The sequence below is a fragment of the Narcine bancroftii genome, chromosome 13 (genome assembly GCF_036971445.1).
Source record: "Narcine bancroftii isolate sNarBan1 chromosome 13, sNarBan1.hap1, whole genome shotgun sequence".
NCBI lineage: Eukaryota > Metazoa > Chordata > Chondrichthyes > Torpediniformes > Narcinidae > Narcine > Narcine bancroftii.
Window position 1 is genome coordinate 79,165,933 of NC_091481.1, and position 25,520 is coordinate 79,191,452.

The 25,520-nt window shown below is 46.8% G+C and overlaps 1 protein-coding gene across 1 annotated transcript; it reads right to left on the bottom strand.

The window, feature by feature from the left end:
- Positions 1-18,004: 18,004 nt before the first annotated feature.
- Positions 18,005-24,537, bottom strand: LOC138748780 (homeobox protein six1-like). The gene is made up of 3 exons (XM_069909499.1): positions 24,050-24,537; positions 20,020-20,183; positions 18,005-18,284 (listed from the first exon to the last, which is right to left on the bottom strand). The coding sequence occupies exons 1-3, from the start codon at positions 24,443-24,445 to the stop codon at positions 18,005-18,007; spliced, it is 840 nt and encodes a 279-aa protein (XP_069765600.1). The 5' UTR covers positions 24,446-24,537.
- Between the last annotated feature and the right edge of the window lie 983 nt (positions 24,538-25,520).

Sequence of the window (25,520 nt, forward strand, 5' to 3'; positions counted from 1 at the left end):
TGAGCTCGTGGGCCAAAATGGCCTGTTGCCGTGCTGTACATCTAAATTAAATGAAAATCTGTTCCCTTATGGCTGCTGTTTCTTTACCATGTAACAAGCCCAGTGGACCCCAAAACCCAGCAGCAATAGCTATTCACCAAGACAAACGGTTACTTAAACAAAAGTTGCTTTTAATTATCTTTAAACATGAAAACAGAATCACACTTTAATTATCACTATTGACTTAACTAACCTAACTTAACCCCCTTCTAGTTCTAAGAGCATGTGTATGTAATGTGTGTGTAAGTTCAAAAAAGTTCTTGGATTCACAGTTCAATCTCACTTCCAATTCCTCCAAGTTCACTGAATGCAGGCGATTCTTATACTGTGCACAGAATTTAACATTTATAAAGTTCATCAGGCTTTGGTGCTTGAAAGGTAAATGGTTATCATTCAGGAAGGTTCTTGTTGGTTTTCAGAGAGAGATTTGCTGTACGCTGGACACCCACAACTGATTCCTTTTAAACCAGCCACTTCAGTGTCTTACTGAAGAAACTTGCCCTCTCAGGGTTCTCCAGTTGATAACCTCTTTCTTTCAGGTCACCATAGAGTTCCTTTTAGTTTCCCTTATCTCAAGTGAAACATTAGATAGCCAGTCCTCTCCTCTTGCATGAACCACAAGGGCTTTGACCAGACTGAACTAAGCACTCAACCCAAATAGGGTTTTCCACAAGCTTTCCAGATTGTCCTGTTCCAGTTCCAGCTTTTGCTGCTAACTGTAAAACTGCAGAACTCTCTCTCTCTCTCCCACACACACACACACACACACACACACACACACACACACACACACACTCACACACACACACACACACACACACACACACACACACACACACACACACAGAAAGCCTGTTTTACTCTCTCTGCTTGAAAAAAACCACATGACCCTCCTAGAACAGCAAGTTCCACTGCAGACAGAGTGCAGCTCCAACAAGTTCTTTCATCTGTTGCCTTTTTGTAAACAACAATCCATTAGTGAAATCTCTTGGGCACTCTCCAAAGCTTTTGCAAAGGCTCTGAGGCACCGACATGTCTAGCACGAGCAGAGCTCCAGTATTTTGAATAAGATCTATTTTAAAGTGTTTATATGTGACCTACACTAACAAACCTGCCCCAGTTTATCTTCCAAAAACGTATCTACACTTTGTCACAACCTTGACACCACTTTCATGAACTGACCTCTTATCCCTTGATTTTGTTACTATTGAAAAAAGAATCTATCACATGCCTTAATATCTCCTTGTGTGGTTTAACCAATTTTTGAATTTGGGCCCATTAAGGGTGCCTGTTTGTCCATTATCAGGTTAAATCTCAGCAGCTTGAAGGACCTAGGCTCACATTAGTGGAGAGGAAATGTTAATCATACTATGTACAGGGCATTTCCTCAGTGCTATTGACCTGGATTATGCACTCAAGTCTCTGAACAGACACAAATTCCTCTGCAGGGAGTATTCATTACCCATCGAGCCTGATCTAATATCCAGTGAAGTGGTGGCCAGGGAGATGCAGGAGAGAATAGACCCCCACGTAGAGATGTGTGGCACTGGAAAGACTGCAACTGGGATGCTGTGTACAGATCTAGTATGCGCATCTAAGCAAGGAGAGAAAGACTCATATCTCCCTAAGGATTATAACAGTAGCTTGCTCTTATCTAAAATGCCTCATGGGATTCAGGAGATGAGCAGATTTTATAGAAACAAGTTAAGGCAACCCTGGATAGGCGAATGAGGAAAAGTAGGATTGGTAATGGATAGGCATGAAGGTGGATATAGATGCAATAGGCCAAAAGGCTTGTTGTATAACTCCTTGGCTCTACATCTTTTTATAAATGTTTTTTTTTAAAATTTAGACATACAGCACGGTAATAGGCCTTTTCAGCCCACGAGCCTGTGCCGCCCAATTGACCTACACCCCCCCCCAGTTCATCTTGAACGGTTGGAGGAAACCGGCGAGCCTAGAGGAAGCCCACGCAGAAACAAGGAGGACGTACAAACACCTTACAGACAGTGCAGGGTTTGAACCCCGGACCCGATCATTGACGCTGTAATGGCGTTACGCTAACCCCGTGATGCCCCTACCCTACCATCTTTTTTTTTAATTTTATTTTTCACACTATGAACGATATTAATCAAAATACACACAAACATTTCCCTCTTGAATATAGACAGTGTCATTTTCTCCCCTTTTTCCTCCCTCCCTTCCCTCCCTCCTTCCCACCCCCCTCCAAACCCATTAAACGTTCAACATATACAATACAATAAACCCATTAAACAATGCCATCACACAATGAAAATAAACAAGAAAATTGTGTCATCTACTTTTACATACTGGGTCAGTTCATTTCGTCTTCTTATCATTTTAGGGGGTGGAGGTCCGAAGCAAGCCCTCTCTGTTATGTTCCATGTACGGCTCCCAAATAAATAATGTGACTTTATTTTTTTAATTATATGGTTTTTTTTTCCAATGGAATACATTTATTCATTTCCATGTACCATTGCTGTACTCTTCCGATTTCCAAGTTGACATTATACATTTTTTTGCTACAGCTAAGGCTATCACAATAAATCTTTTTTGCGCTTCATCCAGTTTGAGGCCTAATTCTTTACTTCTTATATTACTTAGAAGAAAGATCTCTGGATTTTTTGATATGCTGTTTTATGTGATTTTATTTAATACCTGATTTAGAACTTCCCAAAACTTTTCCACTTTCTCACATGTCCAAATTGCATGTACTGTTGTTCCCGTTTCCTCCTTACAGCGAAAACATCTGTCAGACACTGTTGGGTCCCATTTATTTAACTTTTGGGGTGTGATTTATAGCCTGTGTAACCAATTATATTGTATCATGCGTAACCTCATGTTTATTATATTTCTCATAGTTCCGGAGCATAACTTTTCCCATGTTTCATTTTTTATCTTTATGTTTAGATCTTTTTTCCACTTTTGTTTGGGTTTATAGCTTATTTCATCATTTTCTTTCTCTTGCAGCTTGAGCCCCTACCATCTTGAGGTAGGTAATAGACAAGCCTGCATTTCTATAGCATCTTTGAGACTTTCAAATGTGTTTCACGGACAAGGAAGTGCAATTCAAGTAAAACAGTGCTGGAGAAACTCAGCAGGTCAAACAGGGTACTTTAGGCAGTAGAGATAAAGATACATAACCAACATTTCAGGCTTGAGCCCTTCATCAAGGTATGAACAAAATGTAGACAGGAGCCTGAACAAAATGGTGGGAGGGGTGAGGGGCATGCGGAGGAGCACAGCCCCACAGGCTGGAGGTAATGGGTGGATAAGGGAGGGAGGGCCCACCAGCAAACAAAGGGAGGGGGGACGGCTCTTGTGAGTGGAGTGGGAAGGGGGTGGAGAGCTGGATGAAAGGAGATGGAGGAACAGGGAAGAGAGGGAGAACGGGGAGTGGGCTAGAAGTAACCGGAGAAGTTGATGTCGATGCCATCTGGTTGGAGAGTGGCCACACGGGAAATTAGGTGCGGCTCCTCCAATTTATGGGCTGGCTAGATTTGACAGTGCATGAGGCCATGGGCAGACATGTCGGTGCAGAAGTGGGGCATAACATTGAAATGATTGGCCACTGGGAGATCCCTGTCGCTGATGCGGATGGAGCGAAGGTGCTTAGTGAAGTGATCTCCCAGTATCCATTCAGCTCTCTGATGTAGAGGAGGCCCCAACGGGATCTCCCACAGATACACAAGTGAAGTTTTGCTTCACATGGAAGGACTGTTTGGGGCCCCGAATGGTGGGTGAGGGAGGAGACGTGGACGCAACTGTGGCCCTTCCTGCAGTCCTCTGGGTTGTGGATTGAACGAAGCGTAGCGGTTAGCAGTGCCAACCGGGGTTCGAATGCGGCACTGCCTGTACGCTCTCCTCGTGTCTGTGTGGGTATCCACCGGGTGCTCCAGCTTCCTCCCACCATTCAAAATGTTCTGGGGTGGTTGGTCAATTGGGTGTAATTGGGCGGCACAGGCTCGTAGGCCGGAAAGGGCCAGTTACCGTGCTGTACGTCTAAGGAAAATTAAATTTTATTTTCACATTGTACAGATTCTATCACCAATGTGTATATGTACAGATGTACAGATGTAGTGTAGGATGACTGTGATTGACTGAGAGTGTAACCACACCTACTGGAGCTAATTCCCAGTGATTGATGTAACTGACACAGAGAAGGAATTTCTCATCCTATATTTTTGGTTGCATTCGGATGAATGTTGTTGCATCAGAGAAATTTAAATATTACATGGGTCTCTGAACAATCTGTGGGAAATGGAACGGCTAACTGAGATTTCAGAGAATGATTAAAGAAGAAAAACATTCCTCTAACAAGAATAGTTTCCTGTTGTTTCCACTGCCCAGATCTGCTCCACGCTAACAAGAGAACACGGCCCAGCTGACAGGCAAGTGAAGAGGGTTTCCCAGTACAAAGTAATTGCATGAATGATGATTCATTCAGCAGTCCTGCCCGTGGCCTGGAGAGATAGATGGATGATCAGAGTCGGCGTCAGATCTAATCGGGGTGGGGGGAGGGCATTAGGGTAACCATGGTGGGGGGGGAGCCCACAACCGGGCACGAATGCCCCCCACATCCTCCATGGTCCTGACCCTAAAATGACAGGAGAATTTGCAAATCCAGTCGCCCCATGGAAGTGGTTTAAAGGCTTCAAATTTCCATTTTAAGCAAAGAGAAGTTCCTACTGGGCTAGAATAACAGTCAGAAGAGCACGTGGTAAGTCACGAGAGATAACGCTCTCCCCATGTCTGCGTGGGTTTCCTCCAGATGCTCCGATTTCCTCCCACCGTTCAAATCGTATTAGGCGTTGAAGATCAATTGGGTGTAATTGGGCCACACAGGCTCATGGGCCCAAAATTTTTTTTTAAAAACATTAAATGTAAAAATAATTGAGAGCAGACTTTTGGTCAACAAAGACTAAAGGACAAATCTTTTACCAACTCAAGAGCGCTGCTGGGGATACGTCTGTAAATGAAGCCAGGCAACAGGATGCCTGAATCTGGAACCACGTTAATTTTATGAAGGCTCAAATCTGCACTGTGTCTATTTCAGGCCAAGGCCAGATCAGCAGTATTCTAATGAACGGTAGAGCAGGCAGGCCAAGCCCAAGGCCCTGTTTTTCTGTTGCATGACTCAAGGAGATTGATAAGCTTTCATCTCGTGAGAGGCTTCATGTTTTTAGAACCAGGGTTGAACGTCTGTGATCGACTTGAATGGGGGAATAGGTTTAAGGGGCCGAACATTTTATTTTATGTGCTTCTTGGATTAGACCAAGGAGCAGAAATAAGCCATTCAGCCCATTGAGTTTTCCCCGCCATTCAATCATGAGCGGATCCGTTTCCCCACTCAGCCCCACTGCCCGGCCTTCTCCCCAAAATCTTTGAAGCCCTGGCTAATCAATCTCTGCCTTAAATGACCTGGCCTCCACAACCACCTGTGGCAACAAAATCCACAGATTTACCATCCTCTGGCGGAAGAAATTTCGGTTCTAAAGGGACGCCCTTTTTATGCCAATTTAATTTTTTTCTTCCAAAGTGCAAGACCATACACTCTCCGACATTGTATTGCATTTGCCACTTCTCTGCCCTTAAGTCCTTCTGCAGCCATTTCCTCAACACTACCTGCTCCTCCATCTCCCATTGTATCGTCTGCCAACTTGGCCGTGAAGGCATTCATTCCATCATCTAAATCATTGGTATGCCACATAAAGAGAAGCATCCCCAATGCTGATCCCTATGGAACACTAGCAACTGGCAGCTAATCAGAAAATGATCCCTGTATTCTGACTCTCTGCTTCCTGCCAATCGCCCAATGCTCTACCCACGCTAGTATGTGTCCTGTTCTACCATGGGCTCTTATTTATTAAGTAGCCACTTCCAAATGCACAGCCTCCACTGCATCTCCCTTGCCCAGCCAGCTTGTCCCTTCCTCAAAGAATTCCAGTAGGATTGCCAAGCAATATTTTCCCTTAGCGAAAGCATGCTGGCTTTGGATTAGCTTGTCATGTGCCTCCAAGTGCTCCATGACTTCAGCCTTGATGATCGACTCCAGCATCTCCCCAACCACTGACGGCAGTGGTTTTCAAATTGCCCCCTTTAAACTCATATTCCACCTTAAGCAATTGGTGCATAGTAAGGGGTATGTGGGTGAAAAGAAAAAGGTTTGAAAACCACTGTTTTAATCGTACCTTACTGACTTGTCATGTGCACAGTTCCAAAACTCCAAAGGAAAGGGGCCAATCACCATTTTTTTTTCAAGCAAAATATTTCAATAACAATTGGGCAGTGATTCTCAACCTTCCCATCTCATCCCATCTTAAGCAATCCCTTACTAATCACAGAGCACCGATGGCCTGGGGATTACTTAAGGTGAGATGTGAGTTTAGGAGGCCAGTTTGAAAATCATTGCTAACCAGTCCATAATTCCCTTTCTGCGGCCTCATTCCATTCTTGAATGGAATTATCCTGTATCCTGTTTATTCCCACATCTGGGAACCTCTTTGATTAAGAGAGAATATTATTGTAGTTTATAGTTCAGCCATTCTGAAATTTTTGGGCTATGGTCCCCTTAGGATTCTGCTCAACATTTATGGGCCCCCTCCCATGTGAAGCCGTCAAGTTTAGTGGGTTTCTTCCGTATTTCTCTCATATCAACATGTTTTGACCTAAAAAAAACCAGCCTGTTATCACTTAAATGAGCTGAGAAGAACTTCTTGAGGTGATCTCCCCGATCTCACAATCAGACACTGGAACACTGAAGTCCCACATGGTTTCCCATTTCCAGTAAATCCTCACAGAGCATCTCTTTCAGTGTATGATGCTCAGTACTGGCCCCAAATGAAAGAGAAACTTAGTTTCAGAGCCAAAAGTGGTGAAGATATTGAAATAATGAAGATTCCTCCCAAATTCCAGCAACCATAGACCCACTCAATGTGTTCAACACCCTGTCATCTCCAATGAAATATTCTGGGTTACCATGAATCTTGACAATAGGAGCACCCCTCGAGGCAACTCCATATGGAAAGTCCCACGAAACCAATATTTATGGCTCCCGGCCACCATTCTGTCAAGAGTGCCCTGGCTCATCGCAATGTGGTTTAGTTGCTGCAGAGAAATAGATCAGAGGTCAATCCACAGAACAATAAGATCACTGGAGTCTCCCTGATCGATCAGGATCGTTGTCTGAAAAGCATTGAGGAGCCCTCCTACTCCCGTTGGGGAAGAGATACAGGAGGATCAGAGCCAGTACCACCAGGCTGAGGAACAGCTTCTTTTCACGGTCAGTGAGAACGCTGAATGATCAAAGGAACGGCTCGCCCTAACCATCCGAGACTCTCATATTTGCAAAACAATATTTATTTATTTTTATATATGTACTGCATGTGTCGTTTGTCTGTATGTGTGTTATGTCTGGTTGTGTGTCTGCGTGTTTTTGCACCAAGGACCAGAGAACGCTGTTTCACCCATTGACATAACCTCACAGGATCTGCACCTATTCCCACGTTAGAGATGAGTGAAGTATCTTGGAGTCGTGTCAAGTTGGGGGCCTGGAAGGTGAAAAAAGAGTGGTCAATAATCCTCAGTGTGGGATAAAGGGAATGTTCGTCTTTATTGCTGGGAATGGGACAAGGCGAAGAAGCTGAGCCAACTGCAAGTTCAAAGGCGTGCTGCCTTTCCAGAGGAAAGCATCCGGCCCAGGTACTCAATAGTGGGGAGGGTTCTGCCTGTGACGTCCATTCATTTTTGCAGGGCTTTACGCTCAGGGGTATTGGTGTCCCCCGTATCAGACCATGAGGCAGCCGGTCGGCGCACTTTCCACCACAGAGATTTGCCAGGGCTTCTGATTCGTACCAAATCTCCGCAATAAGTTGTAATTCTGCTGTGCCTGCAGGAAAAAGGATCTCAGGGTTGTATGTGTGGCGTCGTGTGTGTACTCTGGCAATAAATCTGAAATCTGACTGGATTTCATTCAGACAAAAGAGCATTTCTCTGGACCACGATACACAGTACGTGATAATCACACAAAAATATAATTTAAGATAAATATTTTTGAAAGATTTACTCGGTCTCATGATATTGTTCCTCGATCTCACAACCTGCGGGAAGAAGCTACTCCTTGGCTCCGGAGAGAGCGCATCTGGTGTCTTGCACTGACAATAACAGACTTGCACCACAAAAATGAAAGGAGATTGCACTGAGATTCTGAGCATGAAGGAGGAGGGTGGGTGTGGAGAGATATTGCCTCAGGACGGAGAGATTGAAACCAAGGAAAGGACGAGGTGGGGTCAGCTGCATCTCTGACACTCCTGAGCTCTGCTCAAACAATCAGCATATTTGAAGCTGGGGCTTTTAGATTAGTAAAGATTCAGAGGAGATAACTTTCGTGGGCATAGCCCAGGTTTGGCAGTAATCGAACGGTGGGATGAAGGAAGATCCTTCTACAACCCCCCCCACCCCCCCCAACTTCATCTTTGTATAATACACAATCTGTCACAGGACTAGGCCGGGGACCTTTTAGTGGCAAGATCATGATTACTGCCTTCACTTAATTAATAATTCATCTCCGCCAGCTGATGCCTTTGTTTGTAAAGGTCTCTTGTCTCTGATCACATGCGCCCCTGTCTGCATCCAGGCAACTCAGCTATCAGGTTCAGAATTTATTGTCGTGAACAAGTCACAAATTTGGTTTTGCATAGCATTGCCGTGCAAACATTCATATAAACCGCCTTCCAACGAATAAATAAAAATAGGGCACAAAAGGTTTGCCTCTGCCCGACGGCTCCCGCCCACCGCCCCTGCCTCGAGGGGGTCATGGAGGGAGAGGGGTCATCGGCCCGCCTCTAACCAGCCGTTCGCAGCGGCTGTAGATTCATGTGGGGCAGCAGAGCCCAGCGCTTATCCTTCCCTGGGCGGGATTGCAGTCGGCCCCTTGGAGCCGGCTACCGTGCATTCAGGAAGGTAAGTCCCCCGACATAAGGGCGGAACACCTCCCCCTTTACAGCCGGGCTTTTTCTTTGCAGTGTCTTTGGTTCATTGATCATCGAGGAAGTTGATGGCAGAAGGGAAGAAGCTTGTCCTTGTGCAGCTAAGTGCTCGTCTTACCTTTCCCCCCCCCCTACCCCTGAGTGGTGGCCTAGGTGGTGGGGGAGTCCTTTAGGATAGGGGCTGCTTTCTTAAGACACTGCCTCTTGTAGATGTCCTCGATGGAGTGAAGTCTGGTGCCTGTGATGTCACAGGCTGTGTTAATAACCCTTTGGGATTTTTTCTTGTCCTGAGCTTTGGCGGCTCTGAAGCACATATGTCCTGGTCTTGAAGGTAGAAACAGAACCCAGGGAGATTCACAATGGTTTATGTAATGACCAGCATCTCACTCTCCTGTTCATCATTAAATATACCCTGCCCAGAATCCTAAAGGTCTGTATTGGTAACCAGCTCATCTACTCTTCAACGAGCCCTCGATGCAGCCCAACTCTCACTTCTTACATTGACATCAAATCTTAAGGACAACATATTTAATTCTCCAAATCCCCCCCATTCTCACTAAGGAACACCATCCAGCTGTTTTCTCGCTCCATGTTTGTCCAAGAACTGCATACATAACTTTCCTACTGGAGCCAACACCCTCAGATGGAAGAGGGATCAAAAGGAGAGATTTAAAATTATCGACCAAAGGCCAAAGATTTCACAAGGGGAGTTTTGTCAGGCCCTGGGTCAGCCGAACGATTGCATCAGTAATGCTTAGCAGGAGTTAGACTGGAGAGGGGGGGGGGATGGGGAATTTGCGACTTCCTGGACAACAAGCAAATGTGGGAGTTAAGCACAACTTTCAACAAGGCCGACATAAATTCCCAACAGATTGTAACATTCCATAGTTTTATATTCTGGATACATTTGCTTGTCTCCTTAACCCACACAACCCACTTCCACAGAGACTTACAAAGTGAGCATTTCTGGTCAGAAATGCTCGCTCAGAACTATTAACTGGACTTTATAAGAATGAGAGGGGATCCGATGGAAATGTATAAAATTATGAGAGGGATAGATAAGATAGAAGTAGGTTAGTTGTTTCCATTGGTGGGGGAGACCACAACTAGGGGATTCGGGGTAGGAGATTTAAGATGGAGATGCTTCTCCCAGAGGGTGGTGAATCTGTGGAATTCGCAGCCCGTTGAAGCAGTGGAGGCGACCTCAGTAAATATATTTGAGACAAGGTTGGATAGATTTTTACACAGTGGGAGAATTAAGGGATATGGGAAAAGTCAGGTACATGGAGATGAGCCCATCATCAGATCGGCCATGATCTCATTGAACGGCGGAGCACACTCGACGGGCCAGGTGGCCGACTCCTGCTTCTATTTCTTATGTTCTTAGCTCCTTCAGCCCTTCCTCATCCATTCTTGCCCTTTCAGTGGTTTTCCCTTCCACGTTTGTGGAGGTAATTCCATCTGGCCCGGGTAGCTCACCAGCTTCATACTCCTGCCAGTTTGCACTGGATTCTGTAAGATAACTATGGTCTGTTGTGACGGCTGTCGAGCACTGCATCCTCTGGACACTGCACAGCCAAGTCAAGTCAAGTCACCTTTATTTATCGCTCAGGCCACGCTCGCCCGGTAAAGACGAGAGAGTGTTTCTCCAGGACCACGGAGCATATTTACATAAATGTAAGTTAGACTAGAAGTCAAACACGTTGAAATATTAAGATGTATATGGCAACAGACCAAGGTACCCTGTCCTCAAATATTCTGGGAGTTCTGGAGTCTGATGGCTTGGGGAAAAAAAGCTGTTGCCCAATCTGGACAAAGGGCGAAGGTACAAAATCTACCTGCTCCTGCCATAGTAAGAGCCCAGATTTCTTCAATGCTCTCTCCTAATCTCATCCAATTAAATTAAGAGAGTTTTTAAAAATCATCTATTAATTCAGACCAACAACATTACAAATATTTGCTGCTTGTTTTAATGCGCACATTGGTCCAAGTTTATTTGTAAATTTGTCATTGCTATTTGAATATATTTCCCTGAGCTCATTAGTTTTTTTTTAACTGTTGAGTACATTTCTTTATGGGCCACACGGCCGGCGTAGCGGTCAGCGCCACGCCTTGACACCGCCTGTGATCGTGACCGGGATTCGTAAGGAATTTGCACGTTCTTCCTGTATGGGTTTTTACCCGGGTGCTCCGGTTTCCTCCCACCATTTGAAACATATGGGGGGGTGTAGGTTAATGGGGTGTAAATTGGGCGGCACGGACACATGGGCTGAAATAGCCTGTAACCGTGCTGTGCTGTATGTCTAAATTTTTTAAATTAAAAATAATTATTTAAAAAATATTAAGAAATCCTTGTACGTAAGAATTTTTATTCATGTATGTAGTTTTTAAACTACTAATTTGTATTACTTTCAATAATTAAAAAGTACATATACTGTATATATGTGTGCAATAGTCGGATTTTATGGACCAATTTTTAGGGTAAAATTTAGGGGCTTGATCAGTACAAGTGTACGAGTTTTGACCACGGTAAGAACCTGTTTCTTGCAAGGTGTCGGGAACTCAGATGGGTAGGTGAGTGGTAAGTCCACATTCGGGGCATCGGGAGCTTGGATGGGTGAATGGCTGGGGCGTCAGGAGCTCAAATGCGCAGGCACCCAGGACTGGGTGGTAAGTCTGCGTTTGAGGCGTCTGGAGCTCCAGTGGGTGGGCGGCTGTGGCCTGAGCAACAGTCTGGGGTCAGGGCATCGGGAGCTCCGGCCAGGGTGTAGGAGAGAGTCTGTGGTCGGGAACTCGAATGGGAAGGCGGCCTCAGAGCCTAAAATACCGTGAGTGGGGTGGGGGCGGGGTCGACTTTTACGTTGTCTCCACTGTTACACGCGTATATACGGTATACCAAATATTTTAAATCGCCAGCCACATGTGTGCACCAGCTCACATAATTCCCCTCTCAGCCAATATATTTCCGTGAGCCAGCCCTGGTCTACATTCATCAGGACTGGAATCAATTGTTCTGCTTTTTTTTCAGTAATTAGTCACAGCACCCTCTAGGTCCCTGATCCGGGAGGATGTAACTCCTGAACCCACACAACCCACTTCTGCAGAGACTCACAAAGTGATCGTTTCAGGTCATAGATGTTCACTCAGAACTACTGCTTTCTGTCTTTCTTGGCCTGTTCCTGCCCTTTCAGTGGTTGTGTAAACCTGTGTCGGTGGTTTTCCCTTCCATGATATTACGCGTTCGTCGTGGAGGTCATTCTATCTGGCTCGGGTAGCTGCCGTAGATCACCAGCTTCATTTTCCTGCCAGTTTGCACTGGGTTCTATAAAGGTAACTATGGTCACTGCGTCTGCTGTCGAACACTGTGTTCTTTGAACCCTACACATCCAGAGGGCAAAATCTACATACCCCCGTTATAGTAAGAATCCCAGATTTCTTCAATGCTCTCACCTGACCTTATCCAATTGAATTAAAGGGCAATTTTTCCTAAATTAACTATTAATTTAGACCAGCAAAATCTACCACTCAAAATTCATTGGGTTTGTCTTTGAAAGTAGCCCTCAACACCTCCTGGTGGCTGGATCAGGATCAACCATGTTAGATGCTGGAATAAAATCTTGAATTTCTGTAGCACATCCCATCCAGGATATTCCACGGTCCACAAAGGATGTCCAAACGCTGTTGCAATGTGGGAACGTAGCATTGGTCAACACAACAACGCAGGCCAAAGGGCCTGTACTGTGCTCTAATGTTCAATGTAACATGTAAGCGGTGCAGAGAAGGGTCCTACTTTGATGAGGATCAGGTAAAATTTATATCAATTATATAAATTTAGACAAACGGTCCTTCCGACCCATGAGCCTGTGGACCCCCCCCTCATTACACCCAATTAATCGACAACCCCCAGTACGGTTTCAATGGTGGGAGGAAACCCAGAGGAAATCCAAGCGGTCACGGGAGAGATCGTGCAAACTCCTTACAGACCCCTGTAACAGTGCTGTGTTAACCATGCCAATGAGTTAATAAGGTAATAATCTGAATCCCTGGAACTCTGAAATTAAAGTGAACTACTAATCGAGGTAATCGAGGTAATAAAGGCTCATTGAAATAAACTGGAAAGGACAGGTCAGGCAACATTCAAAGTAGGCATTTAGTCTATGTTGGCCTTCATAAATCAGCGTATTGAATACAGGAGTGGGGATGTTATGTTGAAATTGTACAAGGCTTTGGTGAGGCCAAATTTGGAGTACTGTGTGCAGCTTTGGTCGCCAAATTACAGGAAGGATATAAACAGTATAGAGAGGGTGCAGGGGGAGGTTTACGAGAATGTTGCTGGGGTTTCAGGATTTGAGTTACAGGGAAAGGTTGAGCAGGCTGGGATTTTATTCCCTGGAGCGTAGAAGGTTGAGGGGTGATTTGATATTCAAAATTATAAGGGGGAAAAGTAGAGTCAATGTGGATTATTGAGAGTGGGAAAGATTCAAACAAGAGCGCGTGGATTGAGAGTAAAAGGGGAGAAGTTTAGGGGAAACATGAGGGGGGTGGCATTTCTTCACGCAGAGGGTGAAAATGAAAGGTAGAAGCGAGATCGGTGTTAATATTCAAGGAAAGGTTGACAGGTATATGGATGTAAATTCCCTAGATGATTCATACAGTTGAAGTCCAAAAATCCGGACAAACTGAGAATCTGGAGTTTTTTGAAAACTTTCAAACTTTTTCAATATAGGGGGCTTTTGTGTGCGTGGTTGCGCGGGGAAGCGCCACAGATGCGACAAGCGATCGCGCTTGTTGACTTTAATTTTTCTTTAAAACTTCTCGTTTTTGATAGATGGAGCACGCTGTATCTCCCAGTGAATAAACTATCAACATTTCCCAGTTCATCTCTGCTTTACTCCCCTTTAAATTTGATTTTTAAAAGTACCGCCCGAAAATCCAGAAAATCTGGACCAACCCAATCCCTGAGCAGTCTGGATAAAAGCAGGGAATGCTGTAAAAACACAGCAGATCACATAGCACATGTGGAAATAAAAAAAAATGAACATTTCAGGTCAAAGACCTTTCATCAGAACTGGAAAACAGTTGTGGAAGAAATGTTGGTACTAGGGTGGAGACAAAGGATGCATCACCAGGGTCGGCGCTGAGGGGGGGAATCCGCGGGCATTGCCCCTCAAACAAAGTGCTGTGCCCCCACCATGTCCGCAGCCATCACTGGCCGTCAGACCCACACCCCCCACCCCACTCCCTCCCACGTCTAAGTTGCTAGCGACTCTCCACCCGCCTCCCCCGGCCGTGTCGGAGGTTCAGATCTGGAGCTCAGGTCGCCAATGGTTTGGACTCTGTGCAGCTGCAGAAACACGAGAGGCGAAACTACAGATTCGGTGACTCTGGGGGGGTGGGGGATCTCTCTTTTGCTTCTCTTTCTCTGACTATAAGAGGCACTTCAGGCAATTTCTGCCGACGGCGAATCTGTAATCTGTCTGCCTTGCAGCAGGCAAAAAGAAATTTCACGTAATATAACACTGTTTCATTAACTGTGACAATAAATTTAAATTGAATTGAATTGAGTCATGAATCATCGAGAAGTGCCGGGGATTCTGAATACAGTGAAGGACCAGGGATTCTGATTACGGTGAAGTGCCAGTGGTTCTGGTTACAGTAAAGAACGGGGGAGGGGGGGATTCCTTTTATGGTGAAGGTAGTAGTTCACTTTAATTTCAGAGTTCCAGGGATTCAGATGTGAGCCAGTAATCCCTGGATTTCCAGACACGGTACTCCCAATTAAGGTCTCGACATTCCTTGAATGACTTGTCACACCATTTCCAAGATTTCATCTTTGAAAGGTCTGCTTTTGATCCTAATGACCTTCCCCGAATACTTGTTCTGCTCTAACTTTCATATTTCCTGCGAAGCAGCCTCTATCCTCAAGGACCCCCACCTCCCAGGCCATGTCCTCTTCACTCTGCTACCATCAGGGAAAAAGGTCCAGGAGCCTGAAGACGAGCACCCAGCGGCACAAGGACAGCTTCTTCCCCTCCGCCATCAGATTCCTGAATAATCAATGAAACCTTTGTGTTTTTTTAAACATTTCTTGCACTACAGGTATTCCCTGACTTGCAACCGTAATTCGGACAAAGGATCAGTCGCGCCTCAAAATGGACATATGTCGGAATTGCTTACTTACCTTGTTAGTCGGCGTCCCGGGGTCCGTGGGGTGGGCGCGACCATCTTGATTCCTGTGCGGATGTTGATTCACTGAGCCGTTCCAAAGTGCTGGTCCCCAAAATCTCAGACTTTGGAGGAGGGATGGGGTTGGGGGGGGGGGTCAGGGAAATGAATAGAGGGAAGCTATTTTTTTTTCAGATCACAACAAATTGGTTTACAAAGAAGCATTCGGCACATTCCTGTGTCTTTTGCTGTTCACTTTTAATCAGTGTCAAAATGTCTCAAAACCTTCCATAACTTTGGACGGGGCTATTAAATCTCCTCACAACTCTGCTGCGAGAACGGTAAACCCCCCCTCCCCCAATAGAATGGAAACCCAGGGGTCACTTCATCTAAACTACCTTCACATCCCCTGTAAGGCCTTGATTTACTCCCTGAGAGCAAAGGGTCTTAGAAATGGCCACAATAAAACAGCGGTCAGTGCAACGCTGTTACAGCGCCAGCGAGCCGTATTCGAATCCGGCACCGTCGGCAAGGAGTTTGACCGTTTTCCCCATGATGGCATGGGCTTACAGTTTCCTCTCACGCTCCGAAATCTACTGGGGTTGTAGGTTCATTAGGGTCTATTTTGGCAGCTCGGGCTTGTGGGCTGGAAGGGGCTGTTACTGTGCTCTAATTCTAAAATTTAACGAAGCAGCTGAGGCTGAACAATGATCATAAACGTGGGACGATGGAATGATGCTTTGACGATAGGACACTGCTTACAAGATTCAGGGAGGCAAGTTCTCGATGTTAGAGAGGCCAGTTTCTTCGGCTGTTGGGGCTGAAGCAGATAACGTGGCGATGGGAGAGGGAAGAATCGTGGAAACAGTGTATAGCTGTCTGTACGAATGTACAGTATGGGCTGGCCCGCCCCATACCTGTGACTCCTGCCCCCAGAATTCCCATAAAGGCTGTTACGCCCAAACCCCTCCCTCAGTACCTGTCTTGAAACCGGGCCAGCAACATGTGAGATGTGCTGATGTCTTATGGTGATTAAAGCCTACTAATCACAACTCTCAGTCTAATGGGACTGATCGATAGGGCCACACACAGGAAACAGAGGACCATTAATAAAGGTATATTTATAGTGTGTAACAGGTGTTAATGGGGAAAATACACCTGACAATGAAAATTCCACTTTTAGATGCGTTTTATGGATTTCGGGCTGCTGATCACGAAAATCATCTTAAAATTTTCTTATCACGTACCCTTTTTTAGATATAACTTGTTTTTGTGATTTCCTGTCAAATTTTAAGTCTACTTCAAGCAGACAAAACCATGAAGTGCGACATGTCATTGAAAAGTCCTTTTCTACATTCGCACTTGGACTCCTTCCCGGCCGATCTCGGTGCTGTCGGTGACGAACATGGTGAACGGTGTCACCCAGGACATGGCGACCGTAGAAAAGAGGTATCAGGGGAAACTGGAATCCATCCATGCCGGCTGACTGTTGTTGGGCACTGACACTAGAGGCATCAGATGCTGAGTACAAACGAAAATCAACGGCGAAACATTTTTAGGTCAGTCGAACTAACGCAATGTGTCAGCATCATTATGCGATTACATGTGCTAAATTTAATAGAAGTTATTTTGAATGTTTATCCAACTTCCTACATGATACAGCAAATCTGAAACTATCTTTGTGTTCAGCTTGAGGTTGTCTATCGTAACTCCCATTTTTTTCCCCAGGAAGCAAAACTTTTGAAAAAAATTTAATGTCCAATATCCTCAGTCTGCTTCATTTCTACCTTCCCTTCTGACGCAACACCTCGCTGCCCACATCCACCCACCCCAGTTTGCCCACTCCTCCCACCTCGCTTGTCCCTAGTCATCCACAAACACAATGAGCCCTCTCGGTGATCATGTGACTTTATTTGACCAAATGCTCTTGTGTGTTTCCTGTAATCAGTCAGTAAAGGTGAGTAAAACACTGTAAATGTTGTAATAAAAAAGCACAGCGAGAACTCAGCCGCCGTGTCCATAGGAAGTAAAGATTTGTTACCGACGTTTGAGGCATGAGCCCTTCGAGGTGAAAGCAAAGAACATGAAGGCATCAGAATAAAGACTGAAGACTGGCTGGGGGAAGAGTCTAGTCCAATAAAAGATGGATAGGATCTGATAAGAGGAAAGGTGAGATTGATTTTGGCTCTGTGATAGGAGACAGAGGGAAAAGGGAAGATAGAGAGAGACAGACAGAGACAGAGCTGGGGGGAAGGCAACAGGGGGAAGACGAAAGGTGGGGATGGGTTTAACGGAAACTGGAGAAGTTGATGATAATACCATCCAGTTGGAGGATGCCCATGGTCTCAGTCTGGCAGTGCATGAGACCATGGACAGACGTGCCGGCAAGGGGATGGGGTGAGGAATTGAAATGGGAGGCAGATAGAGCTGAGGTGCTCAATGTAGTGATCTCTCAGTCTGCGCCCCAACTCTCTGATGTAGAGCAGACCACAATGGGAGTGCTGGATGCGGTAGACGGCCCCTGCAGATGAGACATCTCCTGCACCAGGATAACCAGACCCTGCCTCACCCTGGGAATCTCCCAGCGCATTGCTACCCAACCTCCGGGCATTCGAGTCCTTGATGGTCTCAGCCCTCCCCCACCTGAAGACTCAGTGAAACCCTGCCATTAGATTTAACTAAAGTTGTAAATTAATTAACGATGTGAGTTTTCTATTAGATTCCCAGTTATTGTGATTCCAGATCCCCAATGACCCCCTCCCTCCCCCCACCCTCCCGAATCCCAGCACCCCTCAGGATCCCAGGTCCACTAGGCTAGAGGTGAGGGGCCCCAAGATGGAGTCCTGCAGGAGACGAGAGTGCTGGAAGCCGGGACTCCCCAGGGGCAGGACCGAGTTCAGGGACTGCGGGTGTAGACCACCTGGGTACAGAAGGCCGGGGGCCCCAGCCCGTGGATCAGGGCTCAGTTCCGGCAGCACCTCCTCTTCATCTGAACTGCTCAGTGCCAGACCTGTGCCGTGGACCTGTTGGTGGGGCTGGCTGCCCTGAGGGTTGGAATTCTCGGTGTTCTCCCTGTTGAGGAGGGAGGAGCCATCAGCGGATGTAGATCTCATCGGTTCGGCTGCACCCATCCCCTCCCAAACAAGCACCAATATCAGTTTACGTTCAATGGTAATCCCAAGTCTCTCCTTTTAGTCATTCCCTGTCCCCTCTCCACTCCTGGATCTCTCCCTGTCCCATCCTCGATCATTCCTTGCCCTGTCCATCCCCACTCCTAGATCATTCCCTGCCATATCCAACCCCCTCCCCCACACGACTCATGGATCATAAGACACAGATAAAGAAATAGACCATTTAGCCCATTGAGTCTGCCCCACCAATCCATCATGTACGGATCCATTTTCCCACAGCCCCACTGCCCGGCCTTCTCCCTTTGATGCCCTGGCTTATCAAGAACCTATCAATATCTGCCTTAAATACACCCAATGACCCAGCCTCCACAACCACCTGTGGCAACAAACTCCAAAGATTCACCACCCTCTGGCTGAAGAAATTCCTCCGCCTCCAGTCCTTAAATTTTGCCCTGGTGTCCTAGACTCTCCCACTGTAGGACACAACCTTTTTACATCTATTCCATCCAAGCCTTTCAATGTTCGAAATCTTTCGATGAGATCCCTTCATTCTCCTAAATTCCAATGAGCACAGGCCAAGATTCATCAAATGTTCTTCATAAGATACCCCTGGAATCATCCTCGTGAACCTCTTCTGAACCCTCTCCAACGTCAGCACACAATCCTCCACGTTAGGTCTCACCAGGGCCTTACAAAACCTCAACATCACATCCCTGCTCTTATATACTTTTCCTCTTGAAATGAAGACCAGCATCACATTTGTCTTCATCACCATCCTACACGTTTACCTTCAGACTAGCCTGCATGAAGATTCCCAGGTCCCTTTGCCTCTGGGAATTTTCAATTTTTGCCTCATTTAGAAAATAGTCTGCCCATTTATTTTATGTCCAAAGTATATGATCGTACATTTTCCGACATTGTTTTTAATTTCTCACTTCTCTGCCTATCCTCATTAGGTTCAGTCTATCTTAGACTTCTGCGGCCTCCCTGTTTCCTCAACACTACCTGCTCCTCCACCTACCCGGTGTCCTGTCTGTCTCCACTCCTGGATCACTCCCTCTCCTGCCTGTTCCCACTCCTGGATCATTCCCTGTATCTTCCGATCCCACTCCTGAATCACTCCCTATCCCTTCTGACCCCACTCCTGGATCACTCCCTGTCCCTTCTGAGCCCATTCCTGGATCACTCCCTTTCCCATCCATCCCCATTCCTGGGTCACTCCCTCTTCCATCGAACCCCACTCCAGGATCACTCCTTGTCCCATCTGATCCCACTCCTGGATCACTCCCTCTCTCATCCAACCCCACTCCAGGATCATTCCCTGTCTCATCCATCCCGACTCCTAGATCACTCCCTGTCTCATCCATCCCGACTCCTAGATCACTCCCTGTCTCATCCATCCCGAATCCTAGATCACTCCCTTTCCCATCCATCCCCATTCCTGGATCACTCCCTCTTCCAAATGACCCCACGCCTGGGTCACTCCCTCTCCCATCGAACCCCACTCCAGGATCACTCCCTGTCCCATCTGAGCCCACTCCTGGATCACTCCCTCTCCCATCCAACCCCACTCCAGGATCATTCCCTGTCTCATCCATCCTGACTCCTAGATCACTCCCTGTCCCATCCATCCCTACTCCTGGATCACTCCCTAGGCTGTGCTCTGCCGGTCCTACCTGTCCTTGGTCTCTGCCGCTCGGTCCCTCTGCCTTCGGTTCTTGAACCAGTTGCTGACCTGTGTGGTGGTCAGTCCCGTCGCCTCTGCCAGTTCCCGCTTCTCCCGAGGAGAGGGGTATGGATTGTGCAGGTACCAGTCCCGCAAAACTCCTCGAGATTTCTCCTGCACTCGGACAGGCAAGAAAAGGAAATTAATGTTTCCTTCAACTGAGAACAGCACCACAATGCCAAAGACAGCACAGAATTAGTATTAAATTGATCCTCATGCTGTAATTCTACTGGATTTGAAGTGCAAATTCAGATACTAATGTATATCAGGAACTGGAATCAGTTAATTGAAGAGGTGTCTCAATCTTGCGCTCAACGTTAGCAAATCCAAGGAGACGACTGTGGAGGAAATCAGGGGAACACAACCCAGTCCTCATCGAGGGGTCAATAGTGGAAAGGGTCAAGAACATCAAATTCCATGGGTGTCAACATCTCCGAAGATCTGTCCTGGATCCTCCATGCCAATGCAATCACAAAAAAGGCTTGCCAGCGGCTATATTTAGTGAAGAGTTTTAAGAGATTTGGTATGTCATCGAAAACTCTCAAAAACTTCTACAGGTGTACCGTGGAGAGCATTCTGGCTGGTTGCATCACTGTCTGGTACAGAGGAACCACGCTCAGGACAAGAAAAATCTCCGGGAGATTGTTAACTCGACTTACGACATCATCAGTCTTCACTCCATCGAGGACATCTACGAGAGGCGGTGTCTTAAGAAAGCAGCCTCTATCCTCAAGGACCCCCACCACCCAGGCCATGCCCTCTTCACTCTGCTACCATCGGAAGAATGGTACAGGAGCCTGAAGATGAGCACAAGGACAGCTTCATCCCCTCTGCCGTCAGATTCCTGAATAATCAACGAACCACAGACCCTTCCACTTTGACTTTTTAATGCACTATTTTTATTTATTTTGTAAGGTGGTTTATTCAAATGTTTGCCCTGTGAGGCTGCCGCAAAACAACAAAATTTGTGGCATGTTCATGGCAATAAATTCTGATTATGATTCTGATTCTTCTGGTGTTAACTGCGAGGTGTATGGCAATTAATGCAAGTACTACACAATTTTATTAGTTTTGCAAACCAGAAGCTCTGTTACACGAGAAGACATTTGTAACCTACATCAGGGTCTTTCTGCAGATAGGCATAAGCCTTTTGATATGATTAGCTGCTCCAGAGGAAGTCAGTCCAAGATTCTACATTGTCAGAACAGAGGATAGTCAAATACTGAGGAAGAATCGAAAGAGCCTGCTGCAAACACAAGTGACACTGCAGGAACAGACAAATGCAGAAAATCCAGCCTGCTCAACCACAGAGGAAACACCACCAGCACTAGACAGTAATGAACTAGCAGAGCCGACACACACGCCCGTGTTAAGAAGATCCACATATGTTACCAAAGCACCTGACAGACTGAATCTCTCAAATAAAAAGAACTGCACACTTAAAAAGGTCTTGCTGCTGATGTGTTTACATTTGTGTTGAACTTTAAAAATGAAATGAATACTGTATTATTGTGTCCCGTTGTTAGATTAAACATCTCAAGGAAAGGGGGAGGTAGTGATAGAGTACTAGTGATCCACCTGACCACTAGAGGGAGTTGGAGACTAGTTTGTTGCAGCTCGATGATTCAAGATGCGCACCCCCACATGGTCTATTCTATAGTTAATAAAGTGTAGTTGTTTTAAAATAACCCAAGTCTCTTTATTACAATCAACTATTCCCATGATCTGTAATCTGCAGGCTTCAGAAAAACACCTAGCATGAGTTTTTGAGAACAGTACGGCCTTGATCCTTGAGTCTTGCAATTGTGCTACTAAACGAAAACAATTTAATTTAAAAATATTCTTTTTAACCCTTTCCTTGCTACTGAAATTTATAGAAAGGAAAGAAGCAAATAGTGTGGTAAACCACTGTTGTGCCATGATTGGCTGGTCACACCTCCAGAGACCGATCCTACCCATAGCCCCTTGCATGTTCCCCTTTCTCTTTGCTTTGATCAGTCAATGAGGTTGATGGTTATTCCAGTTTTTAGTTAAGAAAAGCCTGATAAATGACAGCTCTTTGTGATTATTGATGGTGCATCATAAAGCAAATCTATACAATCTATGCTGTAATCTATCACTGGAACATAGCATCAGTGAGGTTGTGTGGGAGAGAGCTTGTGAGAGGTGGGGGGCACCTCTGTCTGCCACTGATGCAGAGAGTGAGAGAGGAGAGGCAAATGATTGCGAGACTGGTAAAAGGGAACAGAGGCTCTAGATCCGGACTGAGAGATTGGACACTGGGACAAAAAGGGTGAGGAAGGGACGGCAAGTGTCCTGTGCGGACACAGCCCAGAGAGTGATGTCGATATCGTCCAACACAGAGCTTTCGAGTAAACAAGCTCTTCTAGTTGTTGTTTTGAGGCATCCCTTCCTCTCCTGAGGTTTGTGAGGAAGTTTTGGCGGGGGGTGGGGTGGATTATCGTCAACCAACGATCATGATAAAGGAGAAACATGGAAGTCTGCAGATGCTGTGATTCAACTGAACTTGAAGAAGGGCTCGGGCCCGTTACGTTGGAAATCTTTCTGTGACTTTTACAGACGCTGAAAAGACCCACTGCGTTGCTCCAGCGTTGGGGTGTGTGTTCTCACTTTTGATTAAGATAAGGACCCGCCTAAAATCAGCTTCTCCCCCCCCCCCACCCCGGTAACCTCCAGCCCAGATGGGAATCCCTGAACCCCACCTCAAACCGACCCTTCGTCCATTATAACCAACAGGAGCATTGAGCCCAGGCAAAATAAGCATGTGCTTAGGGCACCAAGGGAAAGTCGGTGGGGGGGGGGGGGAGCACCATAGAGGTTTGTCCAGAGCCAGATTTACTACAGTGTAGCTCAACTATAAAAAGGGGGCCCCACAATTTCCTATTGCCCTAGTTTAAATTTGCTTATATTGCCTACTGCTATTTAGTGTTAAATAAATAAAATTTTAAAACACATTCTATTTAATATCATCTCCGGCCTGGAAGAAAATGGAATTTTTAATCTATTATTTCACATTCAGCACTTATTGAGCCTTAATGTCTTGTCAGTCAGACAATGGAAGGGTCAAGGGGAAACCATGGTTGGGCTGTGCTCAGGGCATCAGTTGGTCTTAATCCCCCCTCCCCCCCACCCCACCTAAACCCAAACCACCATAAATGAGCCTCTAGACCGCCCCAATACATAACACCTACCCTAAACCTTTGGTCTCCAGCCACATTTTACCTTTCATAATGTGTACTCCGGACTGGGTTCACAGGTATACAGTAGTGTAGGGCACTACCAGTAACCACAGAGACAAGCTGAGGGAACGATAAGCTTTAATACACAGAAGAACCTTGCTGGCCCAGATCCCAGGATAAAATTGGCGGCAAGGGAAAGGTGGCTCGACCTTTATGGCCCGATACCACAGGGGTATGAGTCATCCCTGAGTGGGCCAACTCCATATATACAAGCGACAATAATAACTATATACAATGTAGGAAACATTTCACCACAGATAGGAACACCAGTCCGGACAAGCTAGTGGTTGGGTATAAAACCAGTCCCTGAAAACAGGGCCATGGGGTCCAAAGGGTTAGATGTTGTCGCAAACTACGACCACCCCCCACCCCCACCGCCACCAATGGCCCCTCCTCCACAAACACGCCACCAAACGGTTAGCGAGGCAGTGAGCACAACACTGTTACAGCACCGGCAACTGGGGTTCAAATCTGGCGCCATCTGTAAGGAGTTTGCGCAGTCTCCTCGTGCCTTCGTGGGTTTCCTCCCTCCCTCCAAAATGTACTGGGATGTTGAGGGTTAACTAGGGGTAACTGGACGGTAAGGGCTTGTGGGCCGAAAGGGCCCGTTATAGTGCTGCATGTTTAAATTTTTTTTAAAAATGTAAACAGTGACCCGACGCAGTCTGGATCCCAGCCCAAAGCACAAGCCGGCTCTCAACGCCCATCATCAAGCCTCACCTTGAAGCAATAGCTGGTTTCTTCTCCATCCCAGATGGTCCGGGGCAGCGGGAACTTCCTGCGGACCCGGTACTTTCCCACCGCCCCCAGGGGCCGCCCCCGCAGCTTCTCGGCTTCCGTGTAGTGTGCCTTGAGCCAGAGCTGCTGCAGCTTGGGGTGGCTCCGCACCGAGAAGTGGCAGCTCTCCAGGATCTTGTAGAGCTCGCGGAAGTTGCCCCTGTGGAAGGCCACCATGGCCTTGGCTTTCAGCACGCTCTCGTTCTTCTGCAGGCGGTCACAGGCCGGCAGGGACCAGAGGAATCGGCCCAGCCTCTCGATGCTCCCTCCCTGCTGCAGCACCTCGCAAACACAAGCCACCTGCTCCTCCGAGAACCCAAAGGAACTCAGCATGGACATGGCGAAGGACGAGGACCGCAGCTGCTCCGGGTTGGGGGGGGGGGCTCGCTCTGTCTGAAACCTTCACCTGAACCCTGTTCGCTTACAATACACAGCCTCGGCTCCCATTGGCTGCCCCAACGCTCAATTCAAGGAGGGAGCCGGATCAAATTTTCTTCAGTGATTCACCAGAGAGATTGTATCAGTAACAGAAACTCGATCCACATCCCAAGGCAGATCCAATTGTCGAATAGAGCTTGCCAGGGTAGGCAGTAACACCAACTTGCATTTGTGTAGCCACAACTCCTTAAAGAGCTCTGCAGCAGGGGTTACCAGGCAAAACCGAGGGGTGTCAGGAGACGCGGATCACAGGGAGGGGGGTTTTGGGTGGGAAGTTATTCCAGATTTCAGGACCTCAACATTAGCCAAAAAATCAGATAAAATCATTGATTATCAGAAGGTCAGAATTACAGGAATGTACAGGGACTGTGGGGGTGGTTACGGGGACAGGGAAGGTTGTAGGGGCCAGAGATAGGGAGGGTTGTCAGTGTCTGGATAGGGTGGGGTGTTCGTGACTGGAGGGGGGGCTGGGGGAGTTACAGGGCCAGGGAAGGGTGTAATAGGCCAGAGGGGATACAAAGATATGGAGTGGTTGTCGGGGTCTGGATGGGGTAACAGAGTTAACAAGGAGTGTATGGGACTGGAAGGAGCTACAGAGACAGGGAGGGGTGTAACATCTGGAGTAGGTTACAGAGACATGGAGGGATGTAGAGGACCAGAGGGGTCAGAGACAGGGAGGGGTGTTGGGGATAGAAGGGGTTATAGAGAGAGAGGGAGGGGTGAAGGGGACCAGAGGAGTTACAGAGACAGGGAGGGGTGAAGGGGACCAGAGGAGTTACAGAGACAGGGAGGGATGAAGGGGACCAGAGGAGTTACAGAGACAGGGAGGGGTGTAGCCTAGGGGACTGGAGTAGATTAGAGAGACATGGAGGGATGTAGAGGACCAGAGGGGTCAGAGATAGGGAGGGGAGTTGAGGATAGAGGGGGTTATGGAGAGAGGGAGGAGTGTAGGGGACCAGAGGAGTTACAGAGACAG

Bases quoted from the DNA above. Each gene is read 5' to 3' on its own strand.
- LOC138748780 (XM_069909499.1), bottom strand. From the start codon at position 24,445: ATGTCCATGCTGAGTTCCTTTGGGTTCTCGGAGGAGCAGGTGGCTTGT. The intron at 20,184-24,049 runs GTGAGGCTTGAT...GTCCGAGTGCAG, and splicing joins AAACCAGCTATTGCTTCAAG to GAGAAATCTCGAGGAGTTTT. The intron at 18,285-20,019 runs GTAGGACCGGCA...CCTCCTCAACAG, and splicing joins GCGGCAGAGACCAAGGACAG to GGAGAACACCGAGAATTCCA.